The following is a 25,939-nucleotide window of genomic DNA, read 5'->3' on the forward strand; positions in this document are numbered from 1 at the left end:
CCTTATGCTCCTAACTTTCGGGTCCTTTTACTAAGCTGTGGAAAGTTCAATGCTTAATAAGGTTTACATACCGCCCTTTGCATTGCTAGCAGGGTGGTTTACAAAAATTAAGGAAAAGGAACTACAAATCCCAAAAGAAGGGGGGAGGGGAAGCAGAATAAAGTGATTTTAGTGTGTACTTAATGTGGGCTTTTCTCACGTGCTAAAGCCATTTTTTACCGCAGCAGTAAAATGACCAATTTTCCATTTCTCCTATTAATGGCCACATGCTAATGTTCAAATCAACTAAACAAGGAAACTTTAAGAGATGTCCAATGAATATGAATACCAAATGATGAGGACAAAACTATAAAAAGTGGCTTTCTTGCTAGACCTCAAACACCCAAGGCACTACTTTTGATTTTATTCGTGCCTTTACTGGGGTGGTGTTTTCATCATTGGTCTTAGCAAATAGTATGTGCAATAAATATTTTAATTAATTTTCAACAGGCTCTGCATAAATTATAAAGTGCACAGAGTGCTATAAAAGTGCTATACAGTGCTCTAAAGGAAAGGCACTTATCTTTGCACCATTTAGCACACAGCCCTTAAAAAATATTAGCATGTGAGTACTTACCAACACCTATTTTGTAGATGGTAAAGGCTCATGCGCTAATCCTGTGCTAATCAGAATGCAATAACTGTGGCTGCATTGATTAGTGCAGACAAGCCCCTTCCACAATAAACAATATTTTTTAGCATGCAGTGTACATGCGCAGATCATGACAATACTGCAAGATGCCTTCATGTGTTCTGTGGTAAGCCCTTTTAAGTTGTAGCTCTGTGGCTATCACAATTTTTGAATATTATATCCAGTGGCATAGCGAGGGTAAGAGACACCCAGTGTGGTGGTGGCTCTCCTCGCCGCCACCCCCCCACTCCTTCCTTGCCCCCGCCACACTCGCACCCTCCCTTCCCCCGTACTTCTTTAAATCTTCGCGTATGCAACTTCTCCAAAACAATGGCCAATCAGGGACTTCCTTAGGCTCCTCCCTAAGGAAGTCCCAGATTGGCTCAAGCACCCCATTGTTTTGGCCAATCAGGGACTTCCTTAGGGAGGAGCCTAAGGAAGTCCCTGATTGGCTCAGATGTCTCAGGCCCCTCCCAAGGGAGGAGCCCAAGGCACCTGAGCCATCCCCATGCATCACATGATGAACTGGGGCAAGGCCTAAGGCAAGCATTGCTGTCGCGGATGGCGAAAGAGCAGGAGGGACTGAGCACCTGCTCCCGACTATCATATTCTCTTAGATCTATAGTAAAAGTCAGATAGTAGAAACAGAGGAGTTGGAGTCAAAGGTCTAGTGTCATAATTTCACAGCCCTGATAGCTATAATATCATTTTGTGACCTTGAGCAAGTCACTTAACTCTCCATTGTCCGATGTACAAAAAACTTAAATTGTGAGCTCACTAGGGGAGAGAAAGAACCTGTATATAATATGTAAACCACTTTGGTCGTACTACAAAAAGGCAGTATATCAAAAATCTAATTTAATTTTGCAGTCACTGGCTAAAATTGAACGTGGTCAAAAAGAGAAACCAGTTTGTTCAGTCAGGACAAAATTAATGTTGAAGGAAAATGGTTCTATAACTCAATGTCTTGGAAAGAGTCTACTCTTCCATCCACTGCAACCAGAGTGAACTAGGTCCTAAGGATTTGGTCCACTCCCTGGAGCTACACCAACTTTGATTCATCTATTTGTAATTCTCCCTCTTGAGAAAGGAGACACGCAACTAAATAGGAAATTCTTTCCACAAGCTGGAAAATTTGAGCACAGCACATGGACTTGCCCAGGTTTCCAGGTGCCACACCCTTACAGTAACACGGCCTCTCTGCTTAAGCGGCATAACCAGTTCTGCCACAGCTGTGTGTGTAAAATGCTTGGACAGCCAGAGAAGCATGTTTGCACACCAGCTTCCTGTACATGCCTCGACTTACTGTCAAATCTGGTTGTGATTTCCCTCTTTTATACCTCACCCTGGCTTCAGGAACCTGTCGGTAAATTCTTGTACAAATGGCAGTTCCAGAGTTCAGGAGGGGGTCTTAAGTGGGCCTTTGACAATTTAGAAAAATGAAGCTATTAATTGCATAAACATGCAGACACTATAGCCTATCTGTGGCCCCAGATGCTGGACCTCTCAAGAACTCATGCTGGCCAGCCCAAACTGAAATGGGGTAGAACTCTGAACATCCTGAAATCAGGATACCAGCTATTGGCAAAAAGCAGAAAACAAGACAGTTCTAACTGTAGCACCATCTCTCCCACGAAAAGCCTACAAAAAAAGGTAGAAAAAGGTCAGGCACCTAGAAAACAAATAATGTAGAATCACTCCTCTAATGCATTAAGCGCATTTCATATGCACATTAGACAATCATTATTCAAAGCGAAAAAATACGCTCCGAGACACAGAGGCAAAAACAAGGGGCGAACCCCAAGAATATCGCCTCACCACCCAGTCATTGCATATAATTCTATGATGTAAAAAATACTTGTCTTCGCTGCAAATAGCAGTCAAAACTGTTCTCATGCCACTCTAACTTCATAAGCAAAGAGTTTATTTTAATCAAGGGTTCCAACGTGGCCCGTTTCGATCCTGCGTCGTTTACAATCCGATTCCCTGACGCAGGATCGAAACGGGCCACATCGGAACCCTTCATTAAGATAAGTTCTTTGCATATAAAGTTAGAGTGTATTAAAAACAGCCCAATGTTGTTTATGACGTTGTCTATGTAATATACACCATCAATCCACAACGGCATATGATAAACTTCAAAGTGCCTACTTTCTAATCAATCTTTTTTTCTTCAGATAATACATTTCTAAGTACCTCTATGGCAAGGGTAGGCAATTCTGGTCCTTGAGAGCCAGAGCCAGGTCAGGTTTTCAGGATATCCACAATAAATATGCATGAGATAGATTTGCATCTCAAGGAGGCAGTGCATGCAAATCCATCTCATACATATTAATTGTAGATATCCTGAAAACCTGACCTGGCTCCGGCTCTCGAGGACCGGAATTACCTACCCTTGCTCTATGGTCTTCAGTTCCAGCCAACCACCAGCCAAATTATTTGAAGGCTTGTTTCTTTTTCTGGCTTTTATTCATCATCAGACCTTAGTTTTTTTAAGTGCTTGTGCTTTTTTAAATTGCTTCCCCTTTTCCCAATGTGTTATTAACCTTAATTGTTTCTTTCATATTCAATTGTATTTCTTCCTGTAACTTTCCCATTACTTGATCTTGTATGTAAAAATAGTCTTGTTAGTTATGTTTAGTCATGTTATATTATGTTATGTATTTAATGATATTTTAATGTTTAGTAATAATTTTGTTAGTCATGTATGTTTCCCCTAACTTTGTAATTTTTAGCTGTACATCGCTTAGAATTTGGAATAGACGATTAATCAACTCTTATAATAAACTTGGAAACTCTATATTTTATGTTTTGTGCAAATCAATAAGCTTTTCTTATACAACTTTAAAACTTATGTACTTAGCTTTAGCTATTTCTTCATTCTTTTTTTGAACCCATTCTTGAAAAAGCCTTCGGGCGAAACTTGAGAGCCGGAGCCAGGTCAGGTTTTCAGGATATCCACAATTAATATGTATGAGATGGATTTGCATGCACTGCCTCCTTAAGATGCAAATCTATCTCATGCATATTTATTGTGGATATCCTGAAAACCTGACCTGGCTCCGGCTCTCAAGGACCGGAATTGCCTACCCCTGCCATAGAGGTACTTAGAAATGTATTATCTGAAGATAAAAAGATTGATTAGAAAATTGGCACTTTGAAGTTTATTATATGCCGTTGCGGATTGATGGTGTATAAGGTTAGAGTGGCATAAGAAGTGTGTTTAATGCATTACAAGAGTGATTCTACATTATTTCTGATATACTTCCTTCAATCACTCTCACTGATAGAGTACCAAGTATTTGGTTTCCCCATTTATTTGTTTTGACTAATCCAGAAAAGAAAGCCAGGACAGGAACTCTTCACATCCTCTTATTTATTGTTATATCAAACATCAGATGGTTCCAAGTGCTCCATCTCTCTCCTGATACACAGAAAGGGCAAAGTGTCACTACTACGACCACCAGAGGCTTACAATCACTGGTGACTCAATCCCAAAGGTATTCAAAATTTATTCACACCAAACTCTTCCCTCCCAGGCATAAAGGAGCCTTTTTTTTGTCCTTTCCCATCCCAAATTCCACTCAGAACCCGAGAAACGGCGTAGAAAAATACATTAGTCTTCATCTTTTGCATCTTAGCGGCAGCCCTGGACAATGCAGGCCTGGCGCACACAGTCACATGATCGTCCATGATTTAGTTAAGTCACAATGGTTTAAGCAAGTGCAAAGAACATCAAAGCTAGGGGGTTCAGACCCCATTTGGCCAGTTTTCAATTTTGTGCTTCTGCTGCGAGATTCAACGGGATGGATGCAGAAAGAACAATCAGGAAATAGTTCCTAAAAACAAATCCGTGTGTGTGTGCGGGGGGGTGAGTACATGCATAGAATATCCTTCCAAAGGAGGTGGTAGAGGGAATAAAAGTAACAGAGTTCAAGAGGACATAAGCTAAATATGGAGGATCCCTAATTACAAAGCTCAGACCAACCGGGGCTATGACAGAAAACTAAGTAGTTATGGTCCTCATATCTGCCTTCTTCTATATTACAAAGAGCTGAAGCTGCTCTTGGATAATTACAAGAGAAAAGAGCACCTGACAGTCTCCATACGAGACCTATGAAGCATGGAACCTGCTACCTCAGACTCTTCTTACAAGCTGATAAAGTAACATAGTTGAAAGGAATTAAGTACTCAAACTATTCACAGTGGGCCTCTCAAATTCATTTTTCATCTCCATCAACAGGGGTCTGGAAAGGGGGGAGGAGAAATTCTCACTCCTATCAAAGACTAAGCAAGCAGTTATGTTCTAAATTTAGAAATGAAAGATACATCCCCTATAAAATAAACCCCCAAACTTGCTATTCTGACAAACGGCCAGGGAATAGCTACAATTTGAAAATTAGAAGCTAATGACAATACAAGCCAACTTGAGAAAATATCCCTCTATTCAGACAGCAAAAAAAAAACAGCAGAGGTAGGACAGGAGGCTTTGGAGAAGATGCAGAATAGAGGTGAGAGCTTTCTGTCCAGCAGTGTCATTCCATGGCAGGTTCCAGCATTGAAGCTTCCTCCAATTCTAGGCGTACATGGTCAACTGCAGCCACTGCAAAGGCAAAGAAAGAAATCACTATCCATATACTCCTGTCCATTTACTCTGTTCTATTAATGACCATAGACATGTGTATCACAAACTGCACGCCACTGCACCCTAGTGTGCTGCAGCGAAATTCTGGGTGTGCCGCGAGATGCCAGTGAGGAAAGGCGCCAGCTGACTGCCCAAAAGATGTCCCTCTCGTGGCAAAAGGCATGTCCTGTAGGCAGTCAGCCGGTGCCTCTCCTCCTCTCGCACCCCCCATCTCCACTGGAGTAATAATAGAAAGCTCAGGGCCCCGACTGGAGAACCTCCACACGTGCGCGTCACATCGCATCGACATCCGTGCCCACCAGACAAGGCCCCGAGTTTAGTGTGCCGCGGCTTCAAAAAGTTTACAAGGCACTGCCATAGACTTACCCTTCCTAGTCTACCTCAGGCTTACTGGGAGCCTAGACGAAGAAGTGCATTTTATGTCCCTGCTCCTTAGAAACAGTTTGCCACTTATGATCTGAGCCGAATCATCTCTGAAACACTTTAAATCTAATCCCAAAACTTATGCAAAGAGGCTTTTAATTGATTAAGAGGGGGGTTCCGATGAAGCATATGGTATGCTTTCCAATAAATCAATGGAGTTCTGTTCTGCTACTTAATTTTACTGTGCATCGCCTTCAATTATTTTGTAAATAAGGCGATTTAACAAATCTAATAAATCTAACAAATCTAATAAATCAAACTATCCAATGCTAATTGAACATCGTCTACACTTGCTCAAGATTATTCCAGCAAGTTCTTGTCTCAGAGGGAAGCCACTGCCTGGAGGGGATTGAGAGAGACAGCCACTGCCTAGCCTTGGGAGGGATTCTTTAATAATCCATTTCTGTAAGAAGATGATGCAAGGAGAAGGGCAGGAACTTTGTTACACCAGAGTGCAGCCCCCAGCCCACCACCCATTTAAATCACATTATTCTTTAGAACATTAATTCAATGAGAATTAGAACAGAAACCTTCTCTTATCTCAAGAGTAAAGAATTGTTCACCCACAGAGTACTGGAGGTGGAGCTCTGAGGCTTTTTCCTCCATTTGAGCATTTAATTCTTACTTTATCTCTCTCGCTCTCTGCATAATGGTATCGAGGAATAATGAATGTGAGGCCCCTGTCTAGCTTGATTTATGATGATATTGGGAGAGACTTGTTGGTAGACACATTAAGAGAAACATTCCTAGATTTTCTCTCTAGTACCTTGACCTCACACAAAAAGGGAAGGGGGAGGCAAACCCTAGAAGCTTCATATGACTCCAGAAAAAGGAGGATGGATTGAGATATCCAGATTTTACTTCCATTGCTTTCAATGGAAGTAAAACACCGATGTCTCAATCTGCCCTCCTTTTTCTGGCGCTATATGGTAACCCTACATATGTATGCGCGCTCACCTCCTTCATGGTCACATTGATATGTCCGTCTCCATCTTTGTCCAAAGCCTTGAAAGCACCTACAAATTAAAACACAAGAGTTCCTGTGATAAGAGAAAGCACAGCTGTCTTGTGATCTCCCTTTCTGGAATTCTCCGCAAGCCCTCTCTCCGTCATCACTCAGAGCACAAGGCCTATCCCCGGGCAACTTACGGAACATGGCATCTAGTCGCACCAGGCAGCTGATAAAGTTGTCAAAGTCCATGCTGCCAGACTCGTCGGAATACCTGCGGAATATCATCTGGTACAGCTGCCCATTCAGCTGGAAGCCTGTGCAAGGAAGTGATGCAAGAGACAGAATCAATGATTACTTCGGAGACGTAACAGTCAGTTTCACATTACATCTATGCTGTGAACACCAACGGCCGCAGTAGTGATGCTGCACTGGTAAATGCACCAAAGCCCTTTAAATCCCTCTGGGCTTCAGTGCATTTGCTGCGCCGACCCATGCTAATTAATCCGAAAAGAGAGGCCCTAAATTTCTATTGTTAGAGTTGAATAAATATGTTACATCATTCCATTAAATACAGCACAAGAATAAGGCAGACAACATACTGAAAACGTATAGGTAGGTTTTGCTTAGCCATCTACACAAAATATTTTAAGCATTACTAGAGGGTGGGCCTTAGAAAAATAGCCCTCCTCCGGCAATAGTGTGACAAGATGAATGAGAAAGTTCCTGCACACGTTATTCAATACGGTTTGAGGTTCAGCGATTTCAGCACGTACCGACACGTCATTCATGATACACCAACTTGCCGAGAGAGTCTTCGAGTTGATTTTCGGGGGCTAACTGCAATCCACTGCTGAACGTCACGGACGACGTCGGGCATCCGGACTGATGGAGGCCTTGATGTCTTCATGTTTGCGACAGAGCCAGTTTGATGCCATTTCCGAACCAGACGTTTAGCTGGTGGTTTTGTTCCTGGGTACTTGTCAGTAAAGGCCTCGTGCGTTTCCTTAATCAATCCATTTCCACAATCATTATTCGCTGTTCCAGGGAGAACACCAACTTTCTGACGCGATGTGCACAGGAGGACTGAATAGGAAGGCAAAATAAAGCCGGAACACTGTACACGGGGCAACACCACGTCGCCAGAGAGCAAGGGGCTACGGCCTCTTACCAAGAGCGGGGCACCGGTATTAGAGGCGGGCTACTTCTTTGTGGCCCACCCTGTATAAATCTCTAAGAGTAGCCTTTAATGTATCGTGATCTAATTTATTTATTTAAAATATTTATACTATCCACACACCCAGGCAGGGTACAATTAAAACACATATAAAAATCAAATAAAGCATACAATACACACATAATAGAGGAAAACAAGAAAAAAAACCCTAAAACAACACCCACATAAAAGAGAAAAAAAAAGAAAAGAGAGAGATTTTGAATTAGAGTTCCCCAGTGGTGCTTGTTTTATAACCACAGTTGCATATACCAACGACACCTTATGGACATTAATCGTTGCTCTGCGATAGCACAAACAGCACATTCCATTCCAGGGCGTCTCACCTGCAGCCTGAAAGGCTCCCGGCAGCTCATTGCCACTGATGGTCCCTGATCTATCAGTATCAAATCTTTTGTATATTGCCTACAAAAAAAATAATGGAGAGAAGCTTGATGAACATACCGGCAGATTTTATCCTTTTCTAGCCAACCATCCTATCAACCTCTCCTTGCCCCCATATTGTCCCCTCCCCCCCAGAAATATATCTACTGACCATTTCACCCCCCCCCCTACACCCATCACATCCCTCTTGCAGCAGTGTGAAAAGACAATTCTAGCATATGGCCATCAGAATGACAAGGTAAAGGCAGTGTCAATGACGGAGGTGTCGGCCACAGATCAGATAGGAGCTCACAGATCAGATAGTTCCCTGTGCCATGTGAAGAAAGGGGTAGGGGGACGAGAAAGACTTCCTGACCTGCCACTTCTTTATATTGTTCCAGAGATATTTAAACTCTTCAAAGCCCAGCTTTCCTGTGCTGTCACTCTGCAGAAGAACAGTTAAGGAAAAACAGACTCAAGAGCATCATGGAGGTATGAGAGAGACATTCAGGTGTCTTGTACCGAGATAATCCTGAGGAAAAGCACCTGTAAGAGTCAGACTTTGGGCTAGATTCACTAAGCCCACCGATCGTGTTTGCGGTCGTGTACCGACCCGATTCACTAACCTCTGTGCTGATCATCCTCTGATCTGATCCAATCCGCGCATGCAAATGAGGGGAAACGGTATGCAAAGTAGGAAGGCAGCAATTCACTAACCAAAATATGGAACACCGACTGGGCTGGCCAATCAACAAAGAAGCTACTGCTGGGGACCAGTCGCTCATGTCCTTTCCGACTGCTGCCCTGCAAAAGTTTCTTTAATACTGACCTATAACGCTGTTTCCCGTACATCAAAATCTCAAAGCACAAGCAACAAATATGCCTTAAAAAAAAAAAATTAGTTTCGTCTTTCCAGCTGCAGCTATAGCGTCTTCCTTTTACATTCGTGATCAATATTTTCTTGCCCCTTTAGCACACTTCCTGACTGCCGCCCTGCTCTCTGCCCCGACTCTCCTCTTGCCGCCCTGCTCTCTGCCCCGACTCTCCTGCTCACTCTTCCCCATAGTGCGAGCCTGTGGTTTTAACCAGTCAAAAAAGATTTCCAGCTCTGTAAGCATGCGCAGACCATCTACAAGCAAAGAAGCTGGTCTGCGCATGCGTTAGGATTGATCTCTAGCGATCCGTGTAGTCGATGGGGGTCGTGCCTCCGATTGGCCTACTTTGCACGCAGGCGCGTTGAGAATTGGTCACCCGGCCTCAGATTGCCCATGGATCAGATCGGTGGGCTTACTGAATCTAGCCCATTGTCAGGTTTTCAGGACATCCACAATGAACACACTCAAGACAGATTTGCATAGAATGGAGGTAGCACATGCAAATTTATTTATGGGTATCCTGAAAACCTAACCGGCTAGGTGTTTCCCAAGGACAGGGTTAAGTACCCCTTGTCTAGAATGAACAAAGATGTGGCCTCTTTCCCCCAAATCATGTATACGGTGCCATAACTTGTGCACACAAATCAGTGCACACAGTGCACATACAACGTAATTGTTTAACAAGACTAATCAGTGGCAACTGTAAATTAACACTTCATAATTGACACTAATTAGAAGCAATGGCATAGCAAGGGAGGTGCCCCCCCTCTTGTCACACGTGCATGCCCATCCCTTCCCCCGTACCTCTTTAACTTTCCCAGCACGAACAGAATCTCCAACTTGGTGCCAGCGTCGGCTCTCCCTCCGACATCACTTCCTAGGCACGGGACCTGGAAATGACATCAGAGGGAGAGCCGACGCTGGTGGGAGAAGCAGGTAGGAGCTGCTGCTCATTCCAGCGAAAAGCTAGAGGTATGGTGGGGAAGAAATGAAGGCGCAAGTGAGGCAGGGGGAGAATTGGGAAAGGGGGGGTGGCGAGGAGGATGGGTGCTGGCGCCCCTACCAAGATGACACCTGGGGCGGACCACACTCTCCTTGCTACACCGCTGATTAGAAGGTGCATTCTCTAAAGTGCTGCACATCTGTTCTAGTGCGCAAATCTAAAAAGGGAGCATGGGCAGATTGTGGGTGTTCCTAAACTTTATGTGCACTGTTATAGAATAAGTCCAAACTGTGCAAAAGTTAGGTGCAGGTATTTAGGCCTGGTATTCTTTGGCCTAAAAGGGTGCACTGGCCCTTAGCACGATTCTGTAAGGTGCGCATACCTTTTTGAGAATCGCACTAAGCGCAGGTTCTAGTCAGCACTAATTTTTTGGGGGCGCCATATATAGAATACAGTGTCCCCTCGTGAATTTGCGGTTCGTGAATCGTGGACTCGCTCATTCGCAGTCTGCTCCGACCGCCTCTTCCTGTAGTAAAGTCGGACTACACCAATCAAGAGCTGCGTGTCAAAACAGCTGATTGGGGTAGCCTGAATTTAATAATAATAATTTTATTCTTATATACTGCCAAAGCCATAGAAGTTACTACAGGAAGAGGCGGTCAGAGCAGACCGTGAGTGATTTTCTTCACCTGCTCCAGCTGCCCTCTCCTGCTTCCCCTGCCTTTTGACTGGCGGTTTTTCGAAATTCACCCCTGTGAATTTCGGGGGAGTACTGTATAGCTCCTTGTGTATACATATAAGACCGGATTTTGTTAACAGCGCCTAAATCGAAACCACCTTGAAAAATGGTGCTGTTCGCGTATCAATCACGCTTAGGCATCGTTATCAGAACTGCGGCTAGCGGTGCCTAAGAAAAAACATAGGTGCTGATAATGTAGGCCAGGTTTTTAAACATTACATTACAAGCAGCTAAGTTTTTCTGACAATTGGGCCTAGTGGCACGTAAGGTCATTTCCACCCCCTAACGACGCCTATTTTGACGTTAGGCGCCACTATCCGTTATACAATAGGCGCAATTCCGTTGCCTAGCGGCACTGACTTTATTTTTTAATGACTTTGTTTTTAAACAATTGAGACAATTATCACACCGATTAAAGCCAATTAAAGCAATTAAGCTAGGCACCGGTAGACATGATCAAGGCAACTACCGGCGTCTAAGTTAGGTTGCCATTTATAAAATATAATAATAACTTTATTTTTCTATACCGCCATAGTCAGGCGACTTCTAGGCGGTTTACATTGTAAGAAGGCTGAACATTCAGCGAATAACAAAAGGTCTTAATACAATACAATAAGTCTACTTACAATACCGTACAATGAGTCTAAATAACAATACAATACAATACATTACAATGAGTCTAAATACAATACAATGCACCACATGGGGCATTTTTATAACTGGTGCTCAAAATTTGGCACTGGAAAAAAAAACCCAGCATTAAGCACTAATCTATGAAGAGTGCGGGCCTTTTTTAGAACAAGAGTAGATTCCCACGCCCAACTCTAGGCACCAGACTTATGCCAGCCGAAACCTGGTACAAATCTTGGCGCACAAGTTAGGCGTGGATTCCCCATATTCGGTAACACTGCGCTCAAAGTTTCGGAACGCCCCTGGCCCACCCATGCCCCTCCCCTGAATGGTTTGTGCACAATGGGATCTGCGCGCCCAGCATTAGAGATCAGCAAGCAGCCAACCTGCGCCAATTAATGTTAATAAAAATTGGCTAAGCCTCCAATTATTGCCCATTGATTGTTCATTATCCAATTAAGCTGTGCATGTTTCTTGGATCGGGACTCAAATTTGGGCACCAGGAGATGAGCGGGTGTTTCTATGTTTCACATTTGGTGAGAGGATACATCCATAACAGCTACCATGCTGCGACACGACTCGATGCTGAAGCCATCAGTCTTCAAGTCTGGATCTGTAACATAGGAATATCAGATAAAGAGAAAAGAATATACAGTAAACGAACAGGGTATACAAAGGTCTAGATTAGAGAATGACACGATGACAAAATTCATCACCGTTCCCGTCCCCACGGATAACCGCGGGAAACCATCTTCATGTCATTCTTTAAGGAAAGAGGGAAGAATCAGAGTATAATTGGGCACAACCACTGACCCGCAAGCTTTGCTTTGAAGAATGCTGGTGTAGAAGGATTGAGGTTGAGATAGACACTACAGAATGGCAGTTTCTGGTATCCAGAGCAGATATTGTGATGTCATAATGCCTCATTCCACCAGTGCCTAAGAGCCAATCACATCAGTGATGTCACAATGGCTTCATTATCCTTGGCTCACATAAGAATCAGAGTATGAATGGCCACAACCACTGACCCGCAAGCTTTGCTTTGAAGAATGCTGGTGTAGAAGGACAGAGGATGAAATAGACACTAGAAAATGACATGGGTTTATTTCCCGCGGCTATCCACGGGGACGGGAACGGTGATGAATTTTGTCACCGTGTCATTCTCTAGTCTAGATTCCAGTTTCAGCTCTACCTACTCAGGAATGTACATCCAAATCAGGAATTTCACTCATTTTCAACAGGCACAAGCCCTAGCACCCAAATGTGCATGCCAAAATTGGCACTCAATGTTGATTTATGGCCAATAAAGGGCACTCATCTTTAATTGCTCATTACTGAACAACACTGATTGTTGATTTTTTTTTTTTGGGGGGGGGGTAAATTTTTGAGCCAATCTGAACAGGATACCCGCCCCCCAAAAAAAAACCTTACGTGAAAGAAACTAAGAAAAACAAAATAGGGGTGGACCAAAGAAATTCCGGCACTCAAGAAGAAAAACTTGTGCCACCGTGAGGCAGGTGATTTTTGATAGCTTTTGTTACAACTGCACCTTTCACAATGGCACCTCGTGCATTAAGCATACATTTGACAAGAGCATTTTCAGTCCCTGGCGGTTCTTCCATAGAAACACGGCCCTGAGTCAAAACTTTTTATAAAGTTGGTGCTTTTTCTTAAAAAGAGCTTTTATTCTTTTGTGCTGGAATTTCTTTGTTTTTTCTTGGCCAAATTTTGAGCAACAATTACTATTACTACTATTTATCATTTTTCTAGCGCTGGAAAGCATAGGCAGCGTTGTACAATCAACATGCAATAAATGGCCCCTGTTCAGCTAAATTAAGTTCCAAGTGGCTCCATAGTTCAGTTGTGTCTATAGCTGCTTACTGAACACAGATACATGGACCAAAAAGGCATTACCCATGGTCTATGGACTCTCTTCCTTCTGTTGTGACTTTAGACTCAGTAGAATCTTTGAAAACTGAATTTTCCTCACTAATATTGGGTATTGTCATTGATTCATCACTTACATTCAAGGATCAACTAAATTCTCTTCTTAAAAAAAGTGTTTCTTCAGCCTCCGTATTCTGAGAAGAGTGAGAGCGCTCTTTCATCAGCAACATTTCTCTGTACTGGTTCAGTTAATTATCTTGTCAAGGTTGGATTATTGCAACTCAATGTACCTGGGTCTTTCAAAGGTTAATCTGCAGAGACTCCAGCTGATACAGAACACTGCTGCTAAGCTCATATTCGGTAAGAGTAAATTTGATTACGTAACCCTGCTGCTTAGGGAATTACATTGGCTTCCTGTGTATCTTAGAATTCAATTCAAATGCATTTGTATTGCATTTAAGATTCTATTTGGCATTTTTATCACTTTGGTTCCTTTAGATTGGAATTTGCATAGATATCCTCTCACCAGAAGTTCTCAAAAATTAAAAAACTTACATTTCCTTCCCTTAGGGGTAAAAACATAACTTTTAGGAGATTTAGTCATTCTTTTGCTTTCAAACCGACAGAGCTCTGGAATGATTTACCGCTGGTACAGAGAAGCTTAGGCCCCTTCCTTTCATTCCGGAAAGCCCTGAAAACTTTCCTGTTTACTAAACATTTTGGAAATTAATTATGCTTATCTCACTGTTAACAGAGTCGAGCTCCTTTTGGTTGAAGATCCGGTCTACAAAACTAAGTTTTAGTTTAGTTTAATAGAAAGTTACCAAGAAGGTCCACTTACGCCTGGATACCACCTTGTTCAGAATCCCCATCAGCTCTGAAGGACTCACTTCCATATCCTGTCCACAAAAAAGTTGAGGAATCAGTATGACACGTATAGAGATATATAGTTTATAATTAGTCATTTATATTTCACTTTATACAAGCAGATCACAACATTGCTTTGTAACATGCTTTTTATGTCGTATTTTATTATGTATGTAATCGATAACATGCAAACATCAATAAAGACTCATCACAGAAAAGCACCTGGAGGATGCTGACCTTAATATCAATCAAACGCCATAAAAGTCCATCACATCAGGAGGCATATTTCATCTGACAAAAAGAGATGCTGCTTCAACAGTTTCTTAAACTGAATAAATTATTATTATAAATAGTTAGTTTTGTTTTTCCCCAATTATGATTATGTATGGTGGGTGGGCTTTTAATTTGAAGGATAAAAATGATTGATATAATTAATATAGTATGTGATGATTAACTAGAAATATGTTTCGGAGGGGTGGGTGGAGGGTAATTTTTGTTGTGTGAAAATTGTAGACGTTCAAGTGAAATTGTATATCAATGAAGGAAATTGTTGTACACTTCTTGTAAAATTTAAAATGAATAAAGAATATAAAAATTTAAAAAAAAAAAAAAAAAAACAGTTTCTTAAACTGGTCCAAATCTTTCTGCCCTCAAACATACACTGGAACTTTGTTCCACTCCACAGGTCCCGCACAAGAAAACATTTTTTCCAATTGATTCATGCTGAAAAGTTTTATGTGATGAAATTACTAGATGAAGTGACCTGCAGGTATCAGTTCTGCAGGTAGACAGGAGAGAGAGAGGTGATGTAAACTTAAACACACCATCCGAAGTAGTGTAGAATCACGGCTCAGAAGATATGAAGAGGAGGAATATGTCTGTTTCGCATTAGAGAATGGCACGGGGACAAATTTTTCCCCGTCCCCGCAGGAATTCATTTTCCCAACCCGTCTCTGCGAATTCTTTCCCTGCCCCCCATTCCTGTAAGCTCCATCCTCATCTGCACAAGCCTCAACACTTTAAAATTATAACTGTTCAAAGCTTGTGCAGTTAAGGCAGAGCTTACAAGAATGGGGCAGAGACAGGGACAAGGACAAAACTCACGAGGATGGGACCGGGAAATTGAGTTCCTGTGGGGACCGGGAAACATTTGTCCCCGTGTCATTCTCTGTTTCTCATCTCTCCCTTTAGAGCTGGTGAAAGATCCAGCGAACTAAGGGTTGAATGGCAGAAAACAGCCTTTGTAAAACACTCTCAGATCTGCAGAGGGGATAATGGGGAACAAACTGTAAATCTTCACTAAACCCTTGGCCATGCTCTCGTCACCTCGCGCTTAGACTACTGCAATGTACTTCTCACAGGCCTCCCGCGTGCCCATCTCTCGCCTCTTCAATCCGTTCAAAATTCTGCCGCGCGACTCATATTTTGTGAGAGCCGCTATTCTCACATTACCCCTCTCCTCAAGTCGCTTCATTGGCTCCCCGTCCATCTCCGAATACAATTTAAACTCTTCTTGCTGACTTACAAGTGCATTCGTTCTGAAGCCCCCAATATTTCTCTTCACTTATCTTCCACTATGCTCCTCCCCATGATCTCCGTTCATCAGGCAAGCCCCTCTTATCTGTACCCTTCTTTTCCACCGCCAACTCCAGACTCCGTCCCTTCTTTCTTGCGCTGCCGTATGCCCGTTTTCAACTCCTAACTCCCACTCACTGCTGTCAGATACTTATACCCACTGTATCATTTCCTCTACCACAATCTCCCCAACCCCAAAATGTCCTGTCTAAATTAGATGGTAAGCTCTTCTGAGCAGGGACCCTATGCATATGCCTTTCAGAAACTTTAGAAATAATAAATAGTAGTAGTAAAGCAAGGGATGAGAAAGTGTGAAAGCCCTCCACCCTCAAAATTTCCTGCAACTGTTGCTTCCCCCTGTGTTTCAAGTTTATTTATATTTAATGGTTCGCTTAATAATTCTAAGCGAATAACATAACAGTAAATATTGGGATAAAAACAGTTAAAAATATTATTATAGCTTAAAAATATTATTAACTTAAAAATAAAAAAACATGGTCATGACAAACTAACACTACAGACAATACTGGAATGGTTGGAAAAAACATAGGGGGATAAAAGTTACAAAATTGTTGTTTCCCCGCAGGGAAGAGAAGAAAACTGGATAGGGTAGGATAGAACACTGGGGTTGGGGTATAAGTAAAGTAAAACCTTTTCACATTTTGATTATTTTAAATTATCGAGGAAAAAATTCCTCTTTAAAGATTGAAAGAAGCTTTAAAAAGAAATGTTTTTAGATTGGTTTTAAATAAAGTGAGGTCTTTGATATTTCTGATATATAAAGGGAGAGTATTCCAAATATGCGGGGCCTTGACTGAAAAAATATCGTGACGCCTAGTTCCTATTATTTTCAATGAAGGGACCATGAGTAGCTCCTGGGTGTTAGATCGAAGAAGACGATTTGAAACGTGAGGGATTAGTAGACGATTAATAAACTGAGGTTCATTTGTAGTTATTGTTTTGAAAACTAATAATGCTATTTTATATGTTATTCTTTGATTAATGGGTAGCCAAGCCTTCCCCAAGCCTTACTCGCTCGCTGTTTTCCTCAGGGTGCACAAGCCATCTGATGAGAAAGACCAGAGGCAGAGCCCACACTGGGGTAAAATGACTGGGAGGCATTATGAGAAGAAAGCAAAATTTGTTCTACTTACATCTCCCGCTAATTGTGTAAAGAGACGGCGGAACTGGCGCACCTCTTCGCTCTCACATGCTTCCACATTAGAAACGTGGCTGACTGGTGGCTGGAAATAAACAATCCCCTCATCATTAGCTAGTCAACACTTTCCTCAACCAATAAAAACACTCCCCATTGGCCCATCCTTCAGCATCCATTTTAACTTCTGGATTTATCATTATTTCTTTGATCTTATACTCTACATTTTCTGTTTTTACTCAATAATTCTACTTATATTCCACTAGATACCCCCTTGGAATTACAGTAAGTAAAAATACAATTGCAGATCAATACTAAGGCCCCCTTTTACGAAGCCGAGTTAGGGTTTAAAAAAAAAAATAAATCTCCAGCCACAGCGGTATGAGCTCTGACGCTCACTGAATTCCTAAGAGCGTCAGAGCTAATACCGCTGCGACTGGCAATAATGTAATGTAATGTAATTTATTTCTTATATACCGCTACATCCGTTAGGTTCTAATAAAAAAGCCTAACATGGCTTCATAAAAGGGGGGAGGGGAGGAATTTGTTACATCAAAGAACCTTATCAATTCTCACAAATTAAAAAATTTCTGAAATAAAATTGTTTTCAATTTCCTTCAAAATAACATATAATCCGAAGTCAACCTGATTTCAATTGGGAGAGCATTCCAAACTTTCAATAACTGATATAAAAAAGTCTTTGAGTACTCTCTGCTGTATCTCACTCCTTTCCTTGTTACTGTGTGTTATGATGAAGTTGTTGGTTTTTTATTACTTGCTATCCATATTGAGCTTTGTATGAAAAATGGATTATATATACAGTTTGATAAATGGATTTGTCAGTCACGAACATTAACAGATCGGCATCAGCCAATTCTTACAGAAGTTTAAGAGACTTTAGTAGATCAGATGTACCAGTTTACTCCTGTCACTCATTGGCTCCATAATGACACCTATCCCAAATACTCCCTTTTGTTCACAGGATTAAAAAATACTGTGGTGGGTTCACCCAAAATAGGAAACACAACAGGACAGGTCTTCCAAGGGGCTCTGCCATGCATGGAAAAGTCTATTTCAAGAAAACAAGGCTTACCGGAGGCTCTGGGTTGTAATGAGCAGCTGCATCACTAAAACAGAAAAAAAAAGAGTGGGTTACAAATCACTTCTTAGAGCCAGGGCTCTGACAAAATACCCAGCACTGTCTGGTCCTCCAATAAGAAAGGCGCATACTCACCTCACAGCACTTATAATACCTCCAATTATACTCCCCGCATCGAGGCCCGCAAAGCCACCTCCGCCGCCTCCTTTCAAAAAACTATTCACAAGGAACATCCTGAGGGCGCCAAAGGGGGAACCTGCAGGAAACCAAGTGCATGACAAAGTGTGAATGAGTAATCGTCATGCGCCCCTGGATTCTATACCCGGTGCCCAAAATTGGGTGCTGATCCAAGATGAGCACTCAATCAAATTCACCAACGAGCCAATTAGTGCAAATAGTGAGGTTCTAATTGGCATTAATCGACACCAATTCGGATTTATTTAATTCAATTTATAGCCTGTCCTCCCCAGAGAGCTCGAACGGGTTACAAGGTAACATACATAATAATTAAACAAACAAGATACAGACAATTAAGGCAGTACGGGCTATTGTGGAATTCATCCAATACAGTTTTTCATCCTGAATTAGTGATTCAGAACAAGGATTTATAGCCTATGGATAGATCATCTAGTACAGGGGTCTCAAAGTCCCTCCTCGAGGGCCGCAATCCAGTCGGGTTTACAAGATTTCCCCCATGAATATGCATGAGATCTATTAGCATACAATGAACGCAGTGCATGCAAATAGATGTCATGCATATTCATTGGGGAAATCCTGAAAACCCGACTGGATTGCGGGCCCTCGAGGAGGGACTTTGACACCCCTGCTGTAGGCAGTCAGCCAGTGCCTCTCCTCAGTTTGCGATAGATTAAAGGTTGCCTCTTCTACAATACCCCCACCCCAAATGACAAAATTCTGTTCCAAAAAAACAAGGACAATACCAACAGAGGAGTAGCTCTCTGTGTGGTTTTATTGAAGGATGAGTGTTGCTGATAATGTGATGAGCTTCCTTTACTTCTAAATCCCCCAGTACCAACAGGGAAGGAAAGAATTCATTCCCACAGTACCTCTGGGCTGTAAATAGACCTAGACTAGCAAAGCTCATATGAAAAGCCCCTGAAAAGAGAAGCAGTACTAGTTATGAGTCATGTGTGAAGCTCCTTCCGATCTCCCTCATTCCACCTATCTTCCACACTGCTCCTTACATTTGCTTTTCACTTAGCAATTTATCAAAGGCATCATTTTACACGTCATATCCCTTCCTGCTATTTGTAGCCTTTAAAATCCAATAAATATTTAAACAAATGGGCAGTGCTTATCCTCCCAGGTACAGCCTGACTTCCCGACTGGCAGCAGGTTGAGGTATTGCAGTGTTTTGTACCAGCTAAGTGAGCCACACCTTAGCAAGTAGAAGCCCTAAGCTACAAGCATGAGTGCACCAGGCACAGTTAAGAGCTGAAGAAACCTGATAACAAAATTGCCGGTTTCTCATCCTCCTTCAGTAGGAGGGCTCCATCAAAATTAAATTCTAGGGCACGTCTCCTGAACCTGGAGTGGTATTGCTCTTATGGGCATCAATTCATTTTTGTATTTTCAGGCCCCGTTTGGGGTATAGAGCTGTTTTCGGTAGGTTTGTATATTTACAGCATTGCGTGGGGGTCATAGAAATCTTGTTTCGTTTCCTGTTAATGGCACAGATATGCAATGTGGGTGAGAGCAATATTGATCCTGTGAATATACTGTTATTTGTCAGTATGGGGGAGGGTTCAAGATCAACATTTTGAATTTCATATTCTTTCAACTGTTTTTGGATTTTTGTATCTTAATAACCTAGGAATATCTTTCTACAATCAAGATTAACTAAGTCATACCTAAAAAACAAGATAAAACATAAAATCTTGTCCATAAAAATCCATCTTCCTTCAAATTTCCCCACTTAAGCAATTCAAAGGAAACATTTTACCTCTGAACTAAACTTCCTTCCTTCAGTATAACCCCCCCCCCCCCCTTGTTCAGGATGTGGAAAGGACTAGAAGAGCTACTATATCCTATATGTCTACACACCGTGCACAAATCTGCAAAGACCAATTCAGAGATGGCAACATTTCTGACGGTAAGACTTTTAAGGTCATGAAGGGTACCGTAATTACTGCTGGACTCTGCACTTGAGTGGAGGAATGGCCTGTTGGTCAGTACATTCCCACTGAAACTTGGGGAACTGGGATCAGTTCCCATTGCAGCTCCTTGTAACGCCAGGAAAGTCATCTTAATTCTCCACTGCCCCAGGTACAAAACTCAAGATTGCGAGACCGCTAGGGACAGTAACATCTGCATATAAGTAAACCAATTTGGTTGTATCCACAGAAAGGCAGTATTCAAATCCATATTACTTCAGCTACAACTTAAGAGAATGACACGGGAGCAAGTTGTCCCCCGTCCCCACGGGAACTCATTTTCCCATCCCCACGAGTTCTTTTCCTGCCCCTGCCCCATTCCTGCAAGCTCCATCTCCATCTGCCTCAAACACTTTAAAATTATAAGTGTTCCAGGCTTGTGCAGTTAAGGCAGCGCTTACAGGAATGGGGCAGAGACAGGGACAAAACTCACGGGGACAGGACAGGGAAATTGAGTTCCTGCGGGGACGGGGACAAATTTATCCCCGTGGGCAAGAGTGAAACCTGGAATCCCTTCCCTTTCCTAAGTCCCTTGGATTCTGCTGTCTTGTAGCTATGGATGGGTCAGTCCTGCACCAGCTTTCTTTGCAGGAATATTAGTTAGCAAAGAAGTATACTGTACAAAGAACCAGGGCAGAACAGGAGAGAGAAAAAGGAAATACAAGGACAGCAGACTCCTGGGAGCAGTATGGGGTGGTGCAGGGGGCCCTGTAAAGGACAGATGGAAGGTCTTGTAGCAAAAACATTAGCCTCTTACCCAGAGAATCACAACATATTCCACCCCACACAATCAGGATTCAGAACCAAATACAGCACGGAGACACTTCTAGGAACACTAATGGACACTGCCAGACAACCCTGCTGATACAACTAGACCTTTCTGCAGCCTTCGACTTGGTAGACCACGACATGCTTCTACAAACTCTCGACTCAATAGGAATCTCAGGCAAAGTACCGGATTTGCCGGCGTATAAGACGACTTTTTAGTACCTTAAAATCATCCCCAAAGTCGGGGGTCGTCTTATACGCCGGGTACAGTTTACATGCCCTTACTTGCGGGGCTGGATGTACTCAGTCGCGCGGCTCTTCTTCTCCCTACCTTCTCTGCTTGCAGCACAGAGCCGAACGGAAGTCTTCCCGACGTCAGCGCTGACGTCGGAGGGGAGGGAGGGCTTAAACAAAGCCCTCCCTCCCTCCGACGTCAGCGCTGACGTCGGGAAGACTTCCGTTCGGCTCTGTGCTGCAGGCATGGCAGGTAAGGAGAAGGAGAGTAGCCTCGCGGTTCGAGGGGCGGCCGCCCCGCCCCGGTTGCAGCACAGCCGGCCAGGTTCCCTTACTTTTGTGGCACTTCCCCGACCGACTGATAACAGCCCGGGTCCGACAATCCTCCCTGCCCTGTAGCCGCGAATCTAAATACCTTCTTACAGCAGCTGTAAGAAGGTAATTTAGATTCGCGGTTAAGGGCAGGGAGGTTTGTCGGACCGGGGCTGTTGTCGGTCGGTCGGGGAAGTGCCACTAAAGTAAGGGAACCTGGCCAGCTGTGCTGCACCCGGGGCGGTAGAGAAGGTGTGCGGAAGAAGGGGTCGTCTTATACGGCGAGTATAACACAAAACTCTATTTTTTAACTGAAAGTTGGGGGGTCGTCTTATACGCCCAGTCGTCCTATACGCCGGCAAATACGGTACTTACATGGTTCAAAGGATTCCTACAATCAAGAACTTACAGAGTCAAAACAATGCAAGAAAAATCAGAACCATGGTCCAACCCCTGCGGAGTTCCCCAAGGATCACCCCTATCACCTACATTATTTAATATATACATAGCTTCCCTCAGCTACTACCTGGATAATCTTGGCATAATTTTATACAGCTGCGCAGATGACATCACTCTTCTCCTACCTTTCGACCAACCAGAATCCATCATGACAAGCACAATACACAAAACCCTCGAATCAGTTGCAATTTGGATGACAGAGCACAAATTAAAACTTAACCCTGACAAAACAAATTTCATCCTATTAGAAAACAACAAAACTCCAACCTTAACTAATCTTGTTATAAATTCATTATCATACCCAATACAACCTACACTAAAATTGCTTGGAATCACAATTGACAGAGGCTGCACCATGCAACCCCAAATTAACAAAATAATAAAGGCATCGTTCATGGCCATGAGAAATCTAAGAAAAATCCGAACATTCTTCAAAAAGAAGCAATTCCTACTATTGGTACAATCTCTCATTCTTGGGATGTTAGACTACTGCAACATACTATACCTACCATGTCCCGCGACCATGATGAAGCAATTGCAGACAGTACAGAATACAGCCCTAAGACTTGTCTGTTCACAGAGGCATACCATGACTCGCACTGGCTTCCAATAGAAGCGAGAGTGCACTTCAAATTCTACTGCTTACTTTACAAGGCTATCAACGGAGAAAGCCCAACCTACTGGAATAACCGACTAAATCAATCCTCCTCAACCAGACACAGAAGAACCCACTCACTATTCTCCCACCCATCATCCAAAAATGTCAAACAAAAAAACTTTATGACAACCTTATAGCCTCCAAAGCAGCTAAACTGGACAGACAAATCACCACTCTTATCTTCAACTACAAACTACAAAACCTTCAAGAAAGATACTAAAACCATACTCTTCAGAAAATACATAAAACCTATCCAGCACGACCAATCCCAATCTAACATCCAACACTCTCTATATCCTTAATACTCTCTAATACTCTTCTATTTACCAAACGTTATCTAAAACCCCATAATTCACCCTATTCCTATCTCCTAAAAACTTCTACTTCCCGTTGATAACTATTTTACCCGACATTTTTATTACCTTAAAATTTTAAGTCATCGCTTATTCTATTCCTTCAAATTTTGAATGTAATTCTTGTTTTAGTTTGGATGTAATCCGCCTTGAACCGCAAGGTAATGGCGGAATAGAAATCACTAATGTAATGTAATGTAATTACCGAGATGGGGCACATGGCAAGAGGCTCTTGACACAAAGATACAAAAGCAAAGGCAATGTATTATACCACCTCCTAGCCCAGAAGATATCAAAGCTATGCACATTCAAATACAGTAGGTATTTTTTTGTAGCTTGTGATAGGCTTCCCTAAATGCTGCAGATGTTAATACTTTATTAGTCCTCACCCCAACCCATTTGTTACTTAACTCTTTGTTCACCCCCTCCCCCCCAAGGAAAAGATAAACTATGCTTATGAACAGTTTTCTGGGATCCAACAGAGGAGGGGAAGAAGTAATTGATTCAAGGGCAAGGAGACTCACGGACAGTGACGCCGCTCTGATGTACTATGGCTGGAAAGGCTCCCCAAGCCCCACCAGCAGAAGACTACCGGTATCTCTCCCTCCTGTCTTCCCAAAACATTCTGGGATCCCTCAAAGCCCCTGCACCTTTTAAACCCTTCAGGTCTTTGCCAACAGTGAGCAATGCCTCATACCCGCTGTTTATGCCAGCCCTGAACCTTCCCCTCTGATGCCACTTACTGGTCCTGCCTAAACTCAAGGTTGGTGCCAGCAGTGGGTACAAGTCACTGCTTACTGCTGGTGAATTTAAAAAGGCACAGAGGGGCATTGCAAGTGGTGAGAGTTCAGCAATAACCAATAGCCTAGGGCAGGGGTGTAGAAGAAGAGATGCTGGGCAAGGGGATTGGGTTCTCATTCCCAACCACTAAGAACTCAAGATCCACCCACAACTGGATGGATAGCTATGCTCCTGGGAGTCCAAATCTGGATGAATGAAAAGAGCATGGGATTGAGGCAGAAAAGACCCTGGGACCAGAAAGGAGGGGGAGGGGGGAAGAGATCAGGCAATACATGCAGGATCAGAAAGACCCTGGAACCAAGACAGAGGGAACATAAATAAGATCAGGGCTGACAATCACTGTCAGAGGAGAGTCAAAGTCCCTCCTCCAGGGTCGCAATCCAGTCGGGTTTTCATGATTTCCCCCAATGAATATGCATGAGATCTATTAGCATACAACGAAAGCAGTGCATGCAAATAGATCTCGTGCATATTCATTAGGGAAATCCTGAAAACCCGACTGGATTGCGGCCCTCGAGGAGGGGCTTTGACACCCCTGCCGTAAGTGAACACAAAAGCAAGCCCTGAGCTGAAAAAAAGCAGGATTTTTGACAGCAAACGGGTCCCACCTTAATATCAGCCCTGCCTGGGATACAAAAAAAAAAAAATACAGAGGTTCCGAGTCTCCTGAAACTAATGCGTCGGGACTAGTAGGCATTAGATCAGTGGTTCCCAACCCTGTCCTGGAGGAACACCAGGCCAATTGGGTTTTCAGGCTAGCCCTAATGAATATGCATGAAGCAAATTTGCATGCCTATCACTTCCATCATATGCAAATCTCTCTCATGCATATTCATTAGGGCTAGCCTGAAAACCCGATGGGCCTGGTGTTCCTCCAGGACAGGGTTGGGAATCACTGCATTAGATAGAAACTTCAGGGGTGGGGAGGACCCTTTTATATGGGGAATACTGTATACAGAAATCGGAGGATCCTTAACTCCATGCCACGACAGGTATGTTCCGGAATGAAGGGCAAAAGCAGCAAACAGCTTCATGCTTTTAACTCCTAAACCTAAGTCGCTTGTAAACCACCCCTGCCTGAGAAACGATCCTCCTACTTGTCCTATTTGTTTAATTAAACTCTCTTGACTGATTTAATGTACAGCGCTGCGTACATCTAGCAGCGCTATAGAAATGATAAGTAGTAGTAGGGGCAAGGGGGAGGGGGGAAGCATGACATGAGACACAGGAAGAAGGATCAGCTGAGAGCAGGGCAAGAACTTTCCGTGATCTTAACCACCGCAGAAGCAGCAACAATAATAACTTTAATCGGCACCGGGAAAGCGGGTGAGGGGAACCCTCCCCCAGGACTCCCTGGATCCAGCGGTCGTGAACGATCGAGGCCTCAGCCGCGGGATCGGGTGATCGAGGATACCCGAGGCCTCAGCCCAGAGATGGGGGAAGCCCGAGTCCCGTGACCAGCCCCCCTCGTCCAGACGCGGGAAGCCTCCCGTTACTCGCGCCCATCCCGCACTCACCTGCTATTTAAAAAAAAAAACAAAAACCCCAAAACCGAACAACGGGCAGGAGCCGAGCACGAGTGACCCTTCCCGAGCCGGAACTAGGGCAGAACAGCAGCGCCTCGCCTCGCCCCACCCCGACCGGCCCAGGAGAGCAGGGGGCGGGTTCAGACGCGGACCCCGCCCACACCGAGAGAGAGAGAGGAGAGCGCTGCGCTTTGACTCCTCCCATCGAGCTAGAGAGCAAGAGGAAGCAGCAGCGCTTTGACCCCGCCTACATAGAGAGCGCAGGGGGCGGGCACAAGTTCCAACCACGCCTACACCTCGAGAGCGCAGCGTTCTGATTCCGCCCACCTCAAACAGAGAGCGAGGGGAGGAAGAAGCGCTTTGACCACGCCCAGAGAGAGAGAGAGAGAGAGCAGCTCCGCACCCACCGGCCCCTGGCTCAGCCCTGGTCCAAGAAAAAGGACGCCCGTCGACTTCTAGCCTCACCCCCCCAGTCTCAGACATCGCTAAGCGGAATTCTCGAAGTGCTCTTTAAAATTTTTTAAAGGTTCCCGTACTCTCTCATACAGGAGCAACTGTAGGGGCCGGGGTGACTTTATTGGCTCCGCCCAGAAGTAGCC

General features: G+C 43.5%; 1 protein-coding gene across 2 annotated transcripts; it reads right to left on the reverse strand.

Moving 5' to 3' along the window:
- Positions 1-4,029: 4,029 nt before the first annotated feature.
- Positions 4,030-25,838, reverse strand: CAPNS1 (calpain small subunit 1). Of its 2 annotated transcripts, none has more exons than XM_033956552.1 (11): positions 25,748-25,838; positions 18,191-18,311; positions 18,050-18,083; positions 16,955-17,044; positions 14,200-14,257; positions 12,020-12,084; positions 8,661-8,729; positions 8,248-8,326; positions 6,888-7,004; positions 6,696-6,754; positions 4,030-5,273 (listed from the first exon to the last, which is right to left on the reverse strand). In XM_033956552.1, the coding sequence occupies exons 1-11, from the start codon at positions 25,821-25,823 to the stop codon at positions 5,247-5,249; spliced, it is 795 nt and encodes a 264-aa protein (XP_033812443.1). In that variant the 5' UTR covers positions 25,824-25,838; the 3' UTR covers positions 4,030-5,246. The 2 variants fall into 2 exon arrangements, with proteins under 2 accessions (XP_033812443.1, XP_033812444.1); XM_033956553.1 differs by lacking the exon at positions 25,748-25,838 and adding an exon at positions 25,332-25,514.
- Between the last annotated feature and the right edge of the window lie 101 nt (positions 25,839-25,939).

The sequence above is a fragment of the Geotrypetes seraphini genome, chromosome 8 (assembly GCF_902459505.1).
Source record: "Geotrypetes seraphini chromosome 8, aGeoSer1.1, whole genome shotgun sequence".
Classification (NCBI taxonomy): domain Eukaryota; kingdom Metazoa; phylum Chordata; class Amphibia; order Gymnophiona; family Dermophiidae; genus Geotrypetes; species Geotrypetes seraphini.

Bases quoted from the DNA above. Each gene is read 5' to 3' on its own strand.
- CAPNS1 (XM_033956552.1), bottom strand. From the start codon at position 25,823: ATGTCTGAGACTGGGGGGGTGAGGCTAGAAGTCGACGGGCGTCCTTTT. The intron at 18,084-18,190 runs GTGAGTATGCGC...TTTCTGTTTTAG, and splicing joins GGTATTATAAGTGCTGTGAG to TGATGCAGCTGCTCATTACA. The intron at 7,005-8,247 runs GTGAGACGCCCT...TTCCTTGCACAG, and splicing joins GGGAGCCTTTCAGGCTGCAG to GCTTCCAGCTGAATGGGCAG.